At 40.2% G+C, this 17,430-nt stretch overlaps 1 protein-coding gene across 6 annotated transcripts in view; it reads left to right on the top strand.

Annotated features, from left to right (window-relative positions):
- TNRC18 (trinucleotide repeat containing 18) overlaps positions 1-17,430 on the top strand; it is a 152,547-nt gene that overhangs the window by 114,884 nt on the left and 20,233 nt on the right. For 3 of the 6 annotated variants that reach the window (XM_074208318.1, XM_074208315.1, XM_074208313.1), the window contains 4 exons: positions 3,267-3,515; positions 8,113-8,546; positions 10,338-10,487; positions 14,290-14,431. In XM_074208318.1, the coding sequence (XP_074064419.1) occupies positions 3,267-3,515; positions 8,113-8,546; positions 10,338-10,487; positions 14,290-14,431 (975 nt within the window). Of the gene's footprint in view, positions 1-3,266; positions 3,516-8,112; positions 8,547-10,334; positions 10,488-14,289; positions 14,432-17,430 lie in introns of all 6 variants that reach the window. The other 3 variants (XM_074208314.1, XM_074208316.1, XM_074208312.1) reach the window with 1 other exon arrangement.

Raw genomic sequence — 17,430 nt, 5'->3', positions numbered from 1 at the left:
TGATAACCCCAAAGTGTCATCTTTGGAGGGGAAGATAGAAAAATACCCTAACAGAACCAACAAGCAAATCAAAAACAATCAGCACCTCCCCCCCCCAAAAAAAACTCAAAACCCAACAACCTAGAATTGGAAAGCCCAGTCAAAGCCAGATGTGGGGGGACCCAGATGCTGTGGAAAGTCTGCCTACACTTAGCCTGCTTTGCATGCTGTAGGCCTTGCTTGACAGAACCATGTTATTTTAATATGTGAAATGGATCTCAAGTGTGTGTTGTTCAGTCCTCTCCCTTTCCTCCTGCTTCTCACTTTCTCCATTTCTTTCTGGAAACTGTCCCTTTCTCCTGTTTTCCGTTAACAGCTCTGTCCATTGCTTCTCCTCCTTTCCCTTTCTCCCTTCCTTCCTGTTCCTTTGACTTTTCATTCCCTCACCTAACCGGCTCGCCTCCTTTTTGAGAGATTGCCTAATAACAGAAGTTAAACCTCAGTCTGGGTTTTGGTGCCAAATTGGTCAGACAAGATGAACTTCCCACTCTTGTTAGCCATTTCTGGCTGTCGTTAGCATAGAAAACAAACAAATGGATTCTGGCAGTTGCAGAAAGTCTTGGGGCTTTTCCCCCCTTTGCCTTCCCAAAGTACAGTCTGCTCACTGCTCCTGGTTCCAAAGATTTATCATTAAAAATGACATTAGCCTTTTATCTCCTTCCCATGCTTTCTTTGTGCATCTGTTAGATGTCCAAACCACATGTTTCCTTGCCATAGGCCACCATGGCTGTGCTTGCATGTCTGGGACCAACTTAAATGTTTCCACATCATGCATATGAGTAAGACACATCCTGCTTCCCCATCCATTGCCCTACCTTATTGTTATTCCTCCTAGGAAAGTACCCTGCTTTTCAAGCATCAGAGTAATTGAAGTGTGCAATAATGTATCTATACAAAATACATACATATATATATGTATGTATGTATGTATGTTATAGTTAAAGGGACCCTCAGTCCCTTCCTAAAAGATATGCTCAGACTCTGAATTAACAAAAGAGGATACTTGGGGAAAGGGAAAGGGTAAAGAGCTGCTTGCTTTTGCTTTTTGAGTGAAAGGCCAGAGGGTTTTATTGCCTGTTTTACTTGAAAAACTACTCACTTGTGAGTAGAATAGAGGCCTCATCCTTGTACATGGGTGTTTTTATTTCTTAAAATTTAAAGGTCATCCATTAAAATTTTATATGGTATGACTCCTGTCTTTGGACCATTTTTTTTCTTTCTAATAAATAGAATGCATATTGGCTGGTCATGTTCAGGTTTTAAAAGTGTTTTTATGTCTTGTTGCATTAGAAATATTTGCACCACAAATTTTATGGAATGTATGACTCATAGGCAGAAAATGGTTATTTTGCCCAGATGGGATTCTTAAAGTGCTGGGCAGTATTATCTCTTTCCTTCCTTTTTTTTTTTTGATCCTGGCCCACCCACTTCTCTAGCTCCTTGTCCTAGCCTACATAAGCCAGAACAAAGTTAATGGACAACTTTGTTCCTTGTGATAATCTGGCGGCAGCAGGCTGAGTTGTGAAAGCCCAGATGGATAGGCTAAGTGAAAAGATGCTGGGCTACTCCATGGAGTCTGAAGGGCAGCATCAGCCTCCTTTGATCAGATCCTTCTCATTGATTCAGCTTGGATTTGGGACCTATTTTGCTCTCCCTTTTTTTCTCATTTGACCCTAGACCACTAAAAACTATCCAAGGAAAGAGAGATTTGAGGGATAGGAAAAAAAGATTAGTACTATACCTTGTTCTGAAATCAATTTTTTTAGGTGAGTGAACACTCCCCTAAGCAGATGTACGTAGAACTGGGATTATGAACCTCAGAACTTCTTTCTGCCAGATATCATCTTGATCATGGTTGCCACCAGGGGTAAGCTAGAAAATTATGTCTCATTTGGCTAGAAGTTCATTGTAGGTCATTTTAGGGACCTTCTCACTGAGAGACTTGAAGTCTTGAGCTGTTAGTCCATCAGAGTGGAGGTAGTTTCTAGACCATCTCTGTGACTTAGAATACTTTATGATTTTTTGTTTTGTTTTTCTCTCAGTGAGATGGAGTGGACTATAAGGGAAGACCAGCTTTCTATGATTCATAATTGAAATAGTCACAGTCATTTCATATCTAGCTTGATCATTGATTCTTCCCTCAACTAGTCTTTCATATCCTTTTCCTGTGATTCAGCACTGGAATTTCTTTGCTTTGCTCTCCCCACCTGGTGTTGGAACAGAGGAAACCAGCAAGTCAAAACAGGACCCTAGCCCTACTTCAAGGCACTCCTCGAGGATGGGCCTGGTCTCTGTTGCTGCTGAGGTTAAATGTTTTGTGGTCACTCTTCCCCCCAAATAAAAAGGTAAACCCCTTTCCATTGTCCTGCTGTTAGATCCCACCCTAATCCAGATAGGTTGTGTTGTCAGATCTGGCCTTTTAAGGTTACCACTTGAAAATGTTATCCCCATGTCTTGAGAATACCCCAGACTGAGTTCTTGGAGGCAAAGGAAGTCCATGAGCCTGGTTTCTTTCTTTTTTCTTCCAAACCTCTAGTCTCTCGATTCTTTTTTTCCTTCTCCTTCTCCTTTTCCTCCATACTCGGTCCTGCTTTGCTTCGTCTCTCTTCCTTTTTTGGGCCCTTGTGTGTGAGTGTGTTGAAGCATGTCTGTGCAAGATGAGTGTGGATGGATATGTTCCTCTGTCCTCTGTATGTTTCACTTACTGTCACTTTCCCCTCCTCTCCCACAGCACATACTGATTGGTATTCCCCTTACAAAAACTGATAATTCTGATTTTAAAGCTACTGGGGCCTGACCACAAGGTCCTTGATTGGTTAGCAAATCCAGGAAGAAATGGTACAAAATGCTGGGTATCTGTCCATTTTGACCTTAAAAATTATTTTCCTTTCTTTGATGAAAAGGGGTCCCCTTCCCCATGTTGGGCTCATCCCAAGGAACTGGTTAGTGTTAATTCTTCCAGTTCTTGAGGGATAAGGTTCTAGAGCTGCTTGACTGCCTGGTTTGAATGGTTTTTGAGTCAGTAGATAGGTGAGAACCTTCAACACAGAGCAGAATCCAGAGCTCAGTACTAGTGTGGTGTGTAGGAAAATGGGAAGATGGGGGAAAGAAACTCTACTGCCCAACTGGGTGAGGGGAGAGGGGTTTTTTGCTGGGGGATACAGAGACTTTGGCAGCTGCACGGTCACACCTGATGTATAACAAGCTTCCTGTTTTCTACATGTTAGATTATAGCTCTGGAGAGGAAGAAGAAGAAGATGAGGATGATGAAGAAGAGGAGGAAGAAATGGACAGCTATGGGATGAATGGGCCCAACAGGCTCTCATCCCCATCTTTAGATGAGAGTGGTCTGGGCTTGCTGGCCCGATTTGCGGCCAGTGCAATGCCTAGCCCCATTGTGGCTCCCCCACTTTCTATCATCCAGTTGGAAGCCAAACAGAAAGCAAAAAAGAAAGAAGAGAGGCAGAGTTTAATGGGTGAGTTCTGTGCTTGGGGTCAAGGATGGAGGGAAAGTTTGTAGAGAGAACAGACAAAATATTTCATAGATATCAGGATCACTGAAGAAGCATTTAAAAGCCTCATAAAAAACAGGTGGTGTTTGAAAACAAATCTCATTTAAGGTCATTCCTTCAATGGAGCTCACTTTAAATGAATTCACCTATTATCCAAAGGCATACTGATGTGCATATCACCCGTCTCCTTTTTATTGGCTAAGCCAGGGGCCTTAGCTGATCAATATTTGTTTTTCTATGTGGTTGAGTCTCAATGAGTGATAGAGGTGCAGGTGTTAGCACCCTTTCATGCAAGTAAATATTCTCATTGTTTTTGGTAAATGGGACTCTTTGGAGCATTTGGGTGTTTATGAAGAGCTAGTGGTATTTTTTTAATGCTCTGGGACTAAAGGGAACCCAAGGAGAGCTCATTGATTTGGAAAATCCCACAGTTGGGGCTGAGAAGATTCCCAGTTCAGCCCCACTAAGTAAGGCTATTGGGACCTGAGACTGACATTACTCCTTCCATTGTTGAAAGTATAATACATCTTACTTTGCCATGGCCCATTGGGAAAATGCTAGATATTTTTCCAAAGGAACCCTCTTCACCATTGCCCAAGGGACCACATTGCCTAATCCTTCTAGCTAAGAACTCATAGAATCACAGGATTATGTGCTTAGAGTTGAGTCCTTAGAGGCAGTTTAATCCAACCATCTCATTTTATAGTTGAGGTCCCTGGGGCCCAGAGAGTTTAAGTAACTTGCCCATGGTCTCAGTGTTAGTGTCAGAGGTAGGATTTGAACCCAGGTTCTGTGACTTTGGAGACAGGACTTTTCCCACTGTTTCACAGGAGGTCTACTTTTTACTTTTTACTTTTTACCTTTGCCTCTTGGCTTAGCATGTTTTGCTTAAGAGATCATTCTCGTCTTGTTCTGTGACATCCCTTTTTTATAAAATGAAGATATTAATTTCTGTCCTATTCCTTGTTGGTTTCATTAGATTGAGGGGAAAAAAAACCTGCTGGGAAATGGTGGTCATGGGAGTAGATCATTTTTCTCTCCCTTTAGGAGCTAGGTGTCCCATTTAGAGCTTAGGGAGGTTACTAAGTTACCACAAGACTCCTGGAGAAGGAGGAATTTGAGATTGGGATGAAAATGCTTTAAGATTTCCACTTAAAATTCAGTCCCTAAACCTAATGCAAGCACCAAATCATCTTGTATAAAGCAAAAAAAGAGTCCTGAGATCTTCTAGTGAGTCCTGCTGCCTTCAGTTAGTCATGCTCAGGGAATTGAGGAAACGGAGCTGTACCCGCATGCACCAGCCCTCACCCCTTCCTCTCTGGAGGAAAGGGGTGATCTAACCAGTCTGCCTCACCCTCTTCCTTTTCAGAGGAGGAAACCAGCTCAGAGTGGTGTCACAAGTTAGCTCCCATTTATATCTCCTACTCCAGTCACGAAACTAGAACTAGAGGTCTTCTGAATCCAAGTTCAGGGTTTTGACTTTTATCACGAACAGAACCCATGCTTTGAATTCAGGCATCTTGAGCAAAAGTCTAGGGTTCATATTGGAATTACTGAGTCAGTTCCTCATCCAGAGAACTGTATGATTATCCATCCTGGCATGTCTTATTTCCTAATTCTACACCTAAATCTGGAAGGGTTCTATCTAACTCAATCTCCTCACTTTATGATGAGCAAACAATAGTCCCACAGAGGTCTGCCCACAGTGAGCTTGGCCAAGAACACTTAATAATTCAAAGAAGCCTAGATTCTCACACTCAAAATCTCATCTATTCATATTCTTTAGTATAACATTCTCTCCTTAATGTGGACAATAAAATTATGTCATTAATGTAATATGAAATTATTTAATAGACATGTAGTGTCTCATTGTCACTTGGAGCATCCAGCCTTTCCCATTGAACAGGTGATGGCCCACAGGGTCTCTCCAGGACTGGAGGGGACATGCAAGGGGTGATAGCAACTCATTCAACAGAGATGGCTATGAATAGATTTATAATGTCTCAGACCTGGGAAGGACCCCAGAGGTTATCTAGACCAACTTAGACCCAAAGTATCAATATCTTTAGCAACATCTCTCTTCCCCATCCAAAAAGTCTTTAACTCGAAAACTAACTAAAGACGAGACTTGAACAGGGAATTCACTCCCAGTTCTAGAATTAGAAGATCTAGGTACAAATACTGTCTATGATATTTTTCCTACCTGGTTGATCCTGAGTAAGACTCTTAATTTCTTTAGGACTCAGTTTCCTCATCTTTAAAGTGAAGGATTTGAATTCAATTAGCTCTGAAGTCTATTTCTGCTTTTAAATCTTTGGTCATATCATCTTTGAAACTACTCCATTCCATTGTTTCATGGCTTTGTCATGAAGTCGTTCCCTAAATACAGACCATGCATAGGCACGTGACCAAAGGAATGACAGCTTTTATAAAATATGAATTCTCTGGATAAGGTGAAAATTCTCCTTTAGCCTGTATGCTTTTTCCTCTCTTTTGTTTCTGTCACACTCTCATTTAACAGTAATAACTAATTATTATACCAGAAATCAAAGCATGAATTTTGTCAACTAATAAATTAAAAGATTATGACTTTGCTTAATGAAAACTTAGTCACAATAAAATCTTTGAGGCTAAATTTTATTTTTTACCACTATTCTGCACTTGCTAATGCCTTTAATATTTATATATCCAATATTTATTTTTATGTGCATTTATCATGTTTCTTCCATTTGGTCCCCCATATTGCTTTCCTTCTGTCCTACTCTCTCTCTCTCTCTCTCTCTCTCTCTCTCTAATTGTAAACCTGCACAAAGTCGGGGAGGGAATCTACCTTTTTTTTAAACCTATATTTATGCTCCATTGATATAACCTTCTTTCAGATTATGAGCACCAGAGAGTTGATGCTGAACTGACTCCACAGAGTAGAGCTGGCTTGTGGACTTGTCCTTTTAAAGGAGAGAACTCCCCTTCTACCTCCCTAGGAGATAGACCAAATCATCTGATAGAAAGATCCTAGAAGAAAAGGCCAGAGAGAGGACATATAGACACGGAAACATAGAGAGGAACGCAGACTCTACAGTAGAAAGATTAGGCCATCTGTAGACAAAGAAATAAAGACCCATGTGCATGAAAGGGTCACTTGGTGGACCTGTAGAAGAGAACACAGTATTCTAGTACTAAGTCTTGTTGACTTGACCCTCACACACCAACACACATATTTCATAATTCTTTCTAGAGACCTCCATGCCCACCTTACCAACAGGTATTCCTTCTAGAGTTTCAGTTGTATTTTTAATATGGTCCTAAGCTATGTAACTCTACTTAAGGTAGGCACCTCTGCCCTTTCATCCATTTCTAAGTCTTGTAGTTGTGAGTTAGGTGGCAGGCCTTCCTCTGGCATTCATCACAGCTGCACTTTATTGCCTGCACCCCTAATAAGCCGTGAAACCCCCAAGCTGTATCTAGAAGCTGCTGGAAGTCTGTTAATAAAAGATTGGTTAATAGCATCATTAAACTGGTAAGCAGATCCTTCCGTTAAAATATCTCCCAGTCTGGTCTCCTTCTGCCGCTGGCTTGCAAGTGAGAGACAGATGATGGAGTCTGGTATAAGAGAAAGGAACTAGGAGACCGAAGACCCTCAGCTCCAACTCACGGTGTGACCTTCTGGAAGCTCCTTTTTCTCTTTGGGCTTCAGGTCCTTCCTCCTTGAATGGAGGGAGGTAATCTCTAAGGTCTCTACCAGCTGTGAGTCTTAAATAGGAAGGGAATGAAAGTACCATTCTCCTAGTTTGGGGGGTTTTCATAGGGGATTTCTAGCTTCATTTTGTGTAAGAGAAATAGAGCATGGGGACTTTGACCAATAACAAGCCTTTTCCTCTAGTTGGACCAATCTGAGGGTTAGCCTGGTTTCTATTGTTTCTTTTTTAAGTAAACTTTTTTCTTTCTTTTTCTTTTCTTTCTTTGTTTTTTTAAATCAAACTCAGTCTATGGTGAGAGTGTCCCAATAAGACATTCTGAAGCCTGGACCATGTATAGGACTTGCTAGCATGGAGGCTCTCCAGTCTTCATGAAGCTTGTGCTTAGGACTCTAACCTCATGTTGAAAAAGTCCAGAGCAGGGAAAGATCAGAATCTGAAGCTCCGGAGGCAAATGCATGGTCTGGGACTTCTCTACGCTGGTTGGAGGGGCCGTTGAGAAAATGGAGGAAAGTTTCCAGGAAACCATTCTGACTTGTTCTGGGTTTTGGGGCTTTAGCTGTGATTCAGAAGGCACTCATCTCCCAGAAGGGAGAGTAGCATCTCTTCTTTGCTTATAGGATTGTCAAGAATAGGAAGAGAGCAAGGACCTAGGGTGGGAAGCAGTCCCCAGATGCAGTGGGTCTTCAACTCTGTCAGACACTGTTTTGTTGAATGAACTGATTGTTAGTAAGGTGCTGCAGCTGAGTGTTGGAAAGGATGGGAAAGGCTGGCCTTAAATGGGGAGCTCAAAGATACCCTGGCAGATACCATCCCCCTGCTGCTGAGTGGCATATATCATAATCTTTTCATCCAATTGTATTTAGGGACTGAATTTGAGTACACCGACTCGGAGAGTGAAGTCAAGATAAGGAAGAAATCCCCACCAGGGCTGCTTCGTGGGAAGAAGGGGCTGATGGAGCAGGGGGGAGCCCCACCTGCTCCTTCTCCCAGCACTCTGGGGGTCAGTCCTCCTGGCCCAGAGAAAGCCAAGATTGCGGTGGAGAAAGGGCGAAAGTCAAAGAAGCTAAAGTCCCCCAAGGAATCAAGCTTTGAGTTTGGGCTGGAGATGAGTGATGATGATCTGTGGAACAGACGCCGGAGTGAGCGGATTTTCCTCCACGATGCTAGCACTTCGGTCACTGCTCTGTCCCCGGCTTCCTCCACCCCTGTCTCCAAGGGAAGCCGTTGTGGCAAAGGGACCCCACTGAGCCCCAGAAAGGATGGAGGCAAAGGGAAGGAGAGGAAAGAGCTCAGCAAGGTAGGGGAGTCACGTGTGTGGAGTGTGATTTTTCTTCTTGATCAGTTTTCTTTTTCGTGTCTGGGGTTGGGGTCTATTGTTTAGCACAAGATTTAGCCATGTATTAGACAATAAATGCTCACTGATTTTTGCTGACCTGCAAAGGACATGGAAGCCAATCACAAGAGTTTCCCACTTTGGCAAGTGTTAAGAATGTCACTAAGTCCTGGGAAGGACCTCCTGTGTCTACTGCTATTCTCTCTCCCTAATTTCTACTGCGACCTTATCCCCAATACTAGCTTTTTCTCCAGTATTGCCATCCCAACTAGGGGAGACAGTGAAGTAACAGTAGAAAGGTAACTGACTATGTTCAAATCCCACCCTCTGACACTTATTACTTGTGTGACTTTGGGAAAGACAAAAAAGAATTTCAATTTCCTTATCTAGAAGATGAGGGGGGGTGTTGGTTCCTTCTGGCTCCAGATCTCTAATCCTTATGATGATCTTTGTCATGAGCAAGAACACCCCTTCTGTTGAGATAAGCACTATTGTTTGAGTTCCTTGGTCAAGTCATGTCAAAGCCATCCTGCATTCCTTTCTAATTAGTCCTGGGAACTTACTATTTTGGCGGAGTCATTTTGGGAATCATCTTTGTCAACAGAGACTGTTTCTGATATATCTGCTTTTCCTATAAATCAGGGATGAGGATTGGACATGTGATTCAAGGGTCTAAGGGACTTCCTTGACCATTATCAGTCAGAGTCTTCTCTGTAACTTAAAATCTTAGATAAGAGTTGGCTAGAGCCCTGCATTAAGTGGCTTAAGGTCACAGAGCCAGTGGGTATCACAGGTAGGACTTGAACCCAGGACTTCCTGTCTTTTCTATAGCATTGTGCTAAGTATTTTCCAATTATTAGCTCATTTGATCTTTACCACAACCTTGGGAGGTAGGGGCTATTAAACCCTTTTTATAGATGAGGCAAATGACATTTAAACAGCTTGCCCAGGGGTCCTGCAGCTAGGAAATGACTGAGACCAGATTTGGACTCAAACCTTCCCAACTTCAAATCCAGTACTCCAGCCACTATACCTTCCTGCTTCTGTTTTTCAGATAGCATGACCCTAAACCAGGAGCCAGGGGAACCTTTTTTTCTGCCATTTGGATATTTATAACATCATTTGCAGGTCATACCAAATCATCAACTTAAAAATAAGCCTGTTATATTTGGTCAAATATTTCATTAATAACCCCTAAAAAATGCCTAGATTTATTGAATTTCAGGTCCCACCTGTGGTTGCTGTGGACCAGACCAAATGATTCTGTGAGCCTTAAATGGGTCAGACTCTTGCTTCTGTCCTAAATCACAAACCCTGATCCTACACCACCTCTTTCCCTGCCTGGTTGATCAGGTCTTGAACTTCCTTTGGGTTCAGGATTAATAATTTATAAATTATTATTATAATCTTTGGGTCCAATGGCTGGAGGGAGATGGTAATGGGAAAGGTAAACAAAGGATCATACAATCTCTGTTTAGATATCAACTTTGAAGTAAGAATGGGCTCTGGGAAAGGAAGGCATTTTTTTTCAACTCTGGACCATCCAGTTCTTATTTTAAAAAAGTAAATGAAGAGAGGTTAGGTGTGAGTCCTCTGTCCTTGATGCAAGGGCAAAGGGGACCACTACCACTGCTGTGAGAGATGGGATCTCAGGGTGAGAGGTGATACTTAATGAGCTTCCTCCTCTACCAGGACCCCTTTCCTCTCAGCTGATCCTCTGACCTTATCCATCTGCTGTGCTTGTCCCTTCAGCAGAAGAAGAAGGGGAAGGAGAGTTCCTGTTGTTCCTCCATGTCCCCTCCTGGCATCCCCTCTCTGACCTCAGAGTCTCGGACTTCCTTAACCAGCTCCATAGCCAACAAAAAGAACAAGACCAAGGCCAAAGCAAAGGAGGTAAAGAAAGAGGTAAGTTCATGTGCCTCTCCATGGCCCCAGGAGAAAAGAGAAATGCATAGCAATGGACTTGGTTCTTTATCTATGTATCATTGTCAACATTTGATGGTTCCCTAGATATAAACTATTAGACCTGGAAGAAGATTTTCAACACTATCTAGCCCATGAATTCTTAACCTGGGGTTCTGGATTTTTTTTAATATTGTGATAACTATTTGATTTGCTTTCCTTTGTTAATCCTATGTATTTTATTTTATGCATTTAAAAATATTTTTCTGACCTGGGCATGATGATAAAAACCTGCAGTCCTTGCTGTTGGGGAGGTCAAGGTTGGCCTCAGAAGTTCAAGAGTTGTAAAATGAAGAAAATTTTAAGTCAACTATATGGCAAGCCTCCAAGAGTGGTAGACTGCTAGGCTGCTAAGGAGGAGTACACTGACCTGGCCTGGAAATTGGAGTAGGTTTCAATTTCTGTACCTATCAGTATTGGGGTAGCTCCCCTCAAAGAGCTTATAATTTAATGGGGGAAGACAACCCACAAAAGGAGTTAAAGGGGGCAGAAAACAGAAATAGAGAAAGTCCAGAGAAACCCCAAAGTAATATAGCCAGATGAGAAATGAGGAGGTATTCTGATCTGGACTTAATCCTTAAAATGAAGTTTTAGGATTCATAGCTCTACCTTTCAATTAGGAGGTGATGATGAGGTGGAGCATTAAAGCTGATGGTTTCTTGCAGGATATTAATTCTTACTCTATGACAGTAGACAAATAAAATCTTTATGCTTCTTTTTCTTCATTAAAGTGAGAATGAAAAACAATACTTGTAATACTGATCTTATAAGATTGTTATATGTATGGACCTTTTATTTCTGTCCTTTTTTTAGTTTTTCACATCTTCATTTATTGTTTTATTCTTTTTTTAATTTAAATTTTGATTTAGTTGACAAAAATCAATATTCTCTCCCTCCAACTCTCATCCTTGATTAAAAAAACCCAAATGCCTCATAACAAATATACACAGTCAAGTATAACAAATTCCTTCCCTGGCTATGCCCCCAAATATCTACATCTCATTCTGTACCCCCGAGTTCATCACTTCCCTATTAGGAAATTGATAGCATACTTCATTATCAGTCCTTCGGAATCCTGGTTAATCATTGCATTAATTGGAGTTCTTAAAGTCTTTCAAAGTAGTTTGTATACAGTTGTTATTGTATAAGTCATTCTGGTTCTGTTTACTTCACTGTGTATCGGTTTATTCAAGTCTTTCCAGGTTTCTTTAAAACCCTTCACTTCATCAGTATTTATGGCACAATATTATTCCATTACACCTAGGTGCCGTAATTTGTTCAACCATTCTACAAACAATGGGCACCCTTTCAGTTTCCATTTCTTTGACAGTTAAAAAAAAAGTTTCTATAAATATTTTTATACATAAAGATCCTTTTTCTCTTTCTTTTTATTTTTTATTAGGGTTTTTTTTTTTTTTTTTTTGCAAGGCAATAGGGTTTACCCAAGGCCACACAGCTAGGCAATTATTAAGTGTCTGAGGTCAGATTTGAACTCAGGTACTCCTGACTCCAGGGCTGGTGCTCTATCCACTGTGCCACCTAGCTGCCCCCTCTTTTCCTCTTTCTTTAATCTCATTGTTGGAGTATAATAGGTCTAGTAGTAGGCTCTCAAAGAGTGAGTTCACAGTTTAGTAACTTTTGGAGCTTTGGTCCAAATTACTTTTGAGAATGATTATACCAATTCACACTTCCATCAGTTATGTATTAATGTGCTTTTCCTGTCCCAGTCCCTGCAGCATTTGTCATTCTTTTTTGTGTCAACTTTGCTAATCTGATGGGTGTGATGTGGAACCTGAGTTGCTTTAATTTGAATTTCTATAATTATTAGTGATTTCAAGCTTTTTTTTTAACATGACTATTCTTAGCTCAGATTTCTTCCTTTGAAAATTTCCTGTTCATATCCTAGGAAAGGTTTCTTTTTCCTTTTAAAAGACATTTAAAAAATAAATTATGTTGATAAGTTTGTTTTACCATCACTTATATTTCCCAATAAAGAATAAAAAGAGGAAAAAACTTAAGCAAAAGTAACTTATTGTATTTAAAAAGCTTGACATTATACAGTTTTTCACATTCATTAACCTTCTCCTTTGAAAGGAACTGGCAGTATGGGTCTTCTTTTAGCCTTATCTTGGTCATTGTAATTTCATAGCATTCAATTTGTTCTTTTGCCATTCAATTTGTTCTTTCCATTTACATTGCTGTAGACATTGTGTTTACAGTTTTTCTGGTCCTGCTTACCTCATTTTGCAGCTTTAAAATTCTATGATTTCACAGACCAGCCCCTCCCAAAGCTCTCTCCCTAGACCATCCACCTTGACTGATGTGTAGGTCATCTTTGGGAACTAAGGTGTAGAACTAGTAGAGATGACCATTTGTCCAGAGCTCTGATTTGACCAGGAACAGACTCCTGGAACCAAGACATGAACCATACCACATCAGAAATATTTTCAGTGCTGGCCAGATCAGTCCTTTTGCTCCATGCAGTCTCCAAGAATGGCAGATCTTTAGTGATCACTTCTCCATCCAGATGTTCACACTGTTCTACAGGACATTGGATAAACATCTTGCTGTTTTTTATGGTATTGAGCTTCTATTCTTTAGATCCCTTTGGAAAATCATGGTAGCCCATTCTTCAACCCTGGGATCCAATATCTTATTGATAGAAACAAATATTTACTGAGCATCTAATGGTGCTAGTTTTTGAGGTAAGTTAGAAAATGGAATTTTAAAAGCGTAATCACTATTTGTGCTTCTAGAAATACTTGCCCTATGACTGTTTCTTCTTTAGTCATTTATCTTTTTGTTCATGTTTCTCTCAATAACTCAGTGATCTAGATAGGGCAAGCTATTCTTATCCCCATTTTAGAGAAGATAAAACTGAAACCTAGAAACATTAGGTTAAATTATTATAAGAGATGGCTCCTGGTAGGGGAAAAATAGCAATAAAATTTGATTTATACAATAAACCAAAAAAAATCCAAGATGAATTGTTTAAGATCAAACACATAGGCTTGAGAGATTCATGATTCTCAGAACTCAGGACTTTGTTCAGTTCTCTCTCCACTTTATATCATCTCACCCTTTATGTCTAAATCATGTTCCCATTTGGAGCCTATCTTGGTATATGGTGTGAATGTTGGTCTGTACCCAATTTCTTTTATACTATTATTCAGTTCTCTCAATATTTAGTTTGGTTTTTTTTTGCAAGGCAGTGGGGGTTAAGTGGCTTGCCCAAGGCCACACAGCTAGGTAATTATTAAGTGTCTGAGGCCAGATTTGTACTCAGGTACTCCTGACTGCAAGGCTGATGCTCTATACACTGTGCCACCTAGCCACCCAATATTTAGTTTTTCTACTACTTCATAATGAGTGTCTGGGACTGATCAAGGCCATTTTGCTACAATGAAATGAACTGTTTTGGTTATCTGTTTGAATTCTCTCCTATCTCTAATTTCATAGTTAAAGAAAAAGGAATCTGACATTGCAATAGTTCAGTCCTTTAGCTGGAACGATGAATAATTTTTTGAAGGGTTGTGTTCAACCAGTGAAAATTCCAAAGACTTTATTATAGTGATATAGTATAGTATGGTATGGTATGGTATGGTATGATATGGTATGGTATGGTATGGTGGTATGGTTTGGTGTAGTGGTATAGCATCCTAAGTTTTTTCTCTTCAGTATGTTACAAAGGACATAATCTCTGTTTTTAAGAGTCTTATAATCTTGTATTTCTGACCAACTCTAGAACCGAGGGAAAGGAGGAGCTGTGAGTAAGCTGATGGAAAGTATGGCAGCTGAAGAGGATTTTGAACCCAACCAAGATAGCAGCTTCTCTGAGGATGAGAACTTGCCCCTGAGCATGCTGGTAGAACGGCCGCTGACTCCAGGTGAGGGAGAAGAAAAGCTGGGGCCCAGAGACAATAGGGCAAGGCCTTCCTAGGCCACAGTACCATCCATGGGGCTAGTCATGGAGATAATGGAGCGAGACTTTCTTAGGCAATTCTAAACATGGGGCTAGTCATGGAGACAATATGGCAAGGCCTTCCTAAGCCACAGTACCATCCTTGCAGATAGATCCTTCCCTCTCAAGACCAGTGCCTTGTCAAAAATGCAAAAAAAACCCCAAAACACTAGACTTTCCAATTCTCTATTGTCAGTTTTTGAACAACTGAAAAAGAAAAGTATCCTGTTGACCAGGGCAGAGAGAAAATTGAAATAAAGCCACAAATTTATAAATAAATGAAATTATAGATGTAAATGAGATACAGAGATTTCATACATAGTCACATATTCCTTATTATAGACTGCTGCATCTTATTGTGTTTGGGTGACCCAGAGATTTTGTAGACCTGGGGAAATGAATGAGTAAGGCACTGGACTTGGAATTAGGAAGACAACCTGGGTTCAGATCCTCCATCAGACCCTTCCTAGCTGTTTAACCATGAATAAAATTACCTCACCTCTCTTGACTTTAGTTTTCTCATATGAAAATGATATTCTCCAAGGCACTTTCCAAATCTAAGTCTATGATCCTAGGTCCTAGCATACTGGAAAGTTTTTGAGTGTAGGCTCAGGGTTGGCCTTCATCTTGGCAAAGTGAGTTGTATCTAGACATTCAAGAAAAGACAATCAAAGCCTCTTCCCCATTCCCCACTGCCTGTACCCCCCTTCCCAATGTTCATATAACCCTTTGTGAAATCTTGACCCTCTACTTTAGTCTACAACTTCTATTCATTGTAAAATGAAGACTGCTGTCCTAGGACAAACCTAGCTAAGTTTGGACAGACATCACCAGATTGGCTGAAGGGTGACAGATTTCTCATCAAGGAAGCTTTCAAAGATCCCACTAAACTATAGGAGGTTTGTAATCTGTGTAAGAATAAATGAGTGCCCACAATGATGAAATTGCAACTTCTTAAAATATTGAAGCATGTATGTAACACTATGTCCTACCATAGTCTAAGTAAAAGTCAGTTTAGGTATATGTGTAATTATATAGATTTAAGAAGTTGTATAGAAATACAGTATGTGTTTCTTTGTATAAATAAATATATATATATATATATATATATATATATATATATATATATATATATATATATATATATACACTGGTGGGTATCCGTCTGAGTATATTTGTGTACAGATGTGGTTGTAGATATTGGTTCTGAGCAGTCGTGTAGAGGGAGGAAATATTGAATGGGGTGGGGACCCAGGATATCATTGATCTCATTCCTTAGAGGGCTAGAAAGAGCGGCAGCTCTGTTCTATTTACTTATCTTACACAAAAGGGGGAAGACCAATCATAATGGACCATGGGGTGACCCAGTATATTGTATGCCTTTGAGGAATGCCTGAATGACTGAACAAATTTAGGTTCATAGGAATGAGTTAAAAGGATGGAAACACTGGACTAAGCAACATTGACTGGCACTTCTGGTAGACCTGGAGCAGGGGTGAGAAACCTTTTTCCTGCCAAGGGTCATTGAGCTATTTTTTAACATCATTCACCTGCTATATTTGATCAAATATTAATTCATCCTTAAAAAGCTTCCAGATTTATTGAATTTCGAGTCTCATTCCCCTCCCCACCTGCCTGGCCTAGAGCATTGTCAAAGGAGAAGGATTAAAGGGTGAGGAAAAAAGTAGATAATGAAAGCAAGTTAGAAGAAAAAGAAAGGAGATATAAAGTAAGGAGAGTGAAGAAATAAGGAAAAGAAGAAAAGAAAGAAATGCATCTGGAGGAACATGGGCCTTGGGACTTCTTCCTCCCAGGTAGATGAATTATCCCATCTTTGCCCTCACTGAATAAATTAGTGAAGAATTTGCTAAATTGATTGACATATAGGGTAACATCCTAGTCAGGAGATGGTGTATCTTCCCCCAAATTATGCTTCTTACTCAATGCTAGTGGTCATTTCATTTAGGCCAATGGTTTCCAATGTTTGTGGTTCCATGAATCCCTTTCAGCAACAATAAAAACCCCAAAGTAACATAATTGCACAATTATTTACTCCTTAAGGTACTATTAAGGAATTTTCAGTGTAAACTCTTTGGACTATCATCTGAAACTTCTGAAGAGTTCTGCGAAATGGGAACCATTGACTTAGAATGAACCTCCTTTACTGAAGCTCTCTCTAGGAAAACCAAGGAAATGAATAATGAGTAGACCATAGACCATTGAAATACATAAATGAGACTCACAAGCTCTAGCCGAAGCCAGCACATTGAAGTTCCTTTCCAAGCTACTAACAAGATGTCATCCTGGGCTTCCTTTGATTTCTTTTCTCTGTCCTTGGGCAGAGGTCCTGCAAACAAACAAAAATAAATAAATAGGTAAATGACTGAACAAATAACTAAATAAATAAATAAAAAATAAGAGTAAGTAAATAAGCAAGTAAATAAATAAATAGGGTGGTTGTGCAAGTAAATAAATAAATGTGAGCTCACCGATAAATAAATAAGAAGGTAGATAGATAAATAAATAAATAGGTGAAAGCCCATGATTCTGACCCAAGCACATGCTGAATCATTAGCTAGTAAACTGGTGATTCTGTGTCTTTTTGCTTAATGAGAAGGAATTTTATTGTCTTTTGAGACCCAGATCCTAGGGCCAACACATGGCTCTGTTGTCATGGTCCACTTAACCATCTCATCCTCCTGGTTGTCAGAAGGAGGTCAGTCAATAGCAAGGTAGTATAATGTGGATACAGTGCAGGACTTGGCATAAGGAGGACCTGAATTCAAATTCCACCTTAGATATTTACTGAACTCTCTCAGTCCCAACTTTCTCATTTCTAAAATGGAAGCAGTAACAGCACCTGCCTCACAAGATTGTTGTGAGGTTCAAATGTGATAATGTATAAAGCACTTTTTCAAATATTTA

Source organism: Macrotis lagotis, chromosome X (assembly GCF_037893015.1).
Source record: "Macrotis lagotis isolate mMagLag1 chromosome X, bilby.v1.9.chrom.fasta, whole genome shotgun sequence".
Lineage (NCBI taxonomy): Eukaryota > Metazoa > Chordata > Mammalia > Peramelemorphia > Peramelidae > Macrotis > Macrotis lagotis.
The sequence above is the reverse complement of the archived record's forward strand: the minus strand, read 5'-3'. Positions and strand labels throughout refer to the sequence as shown.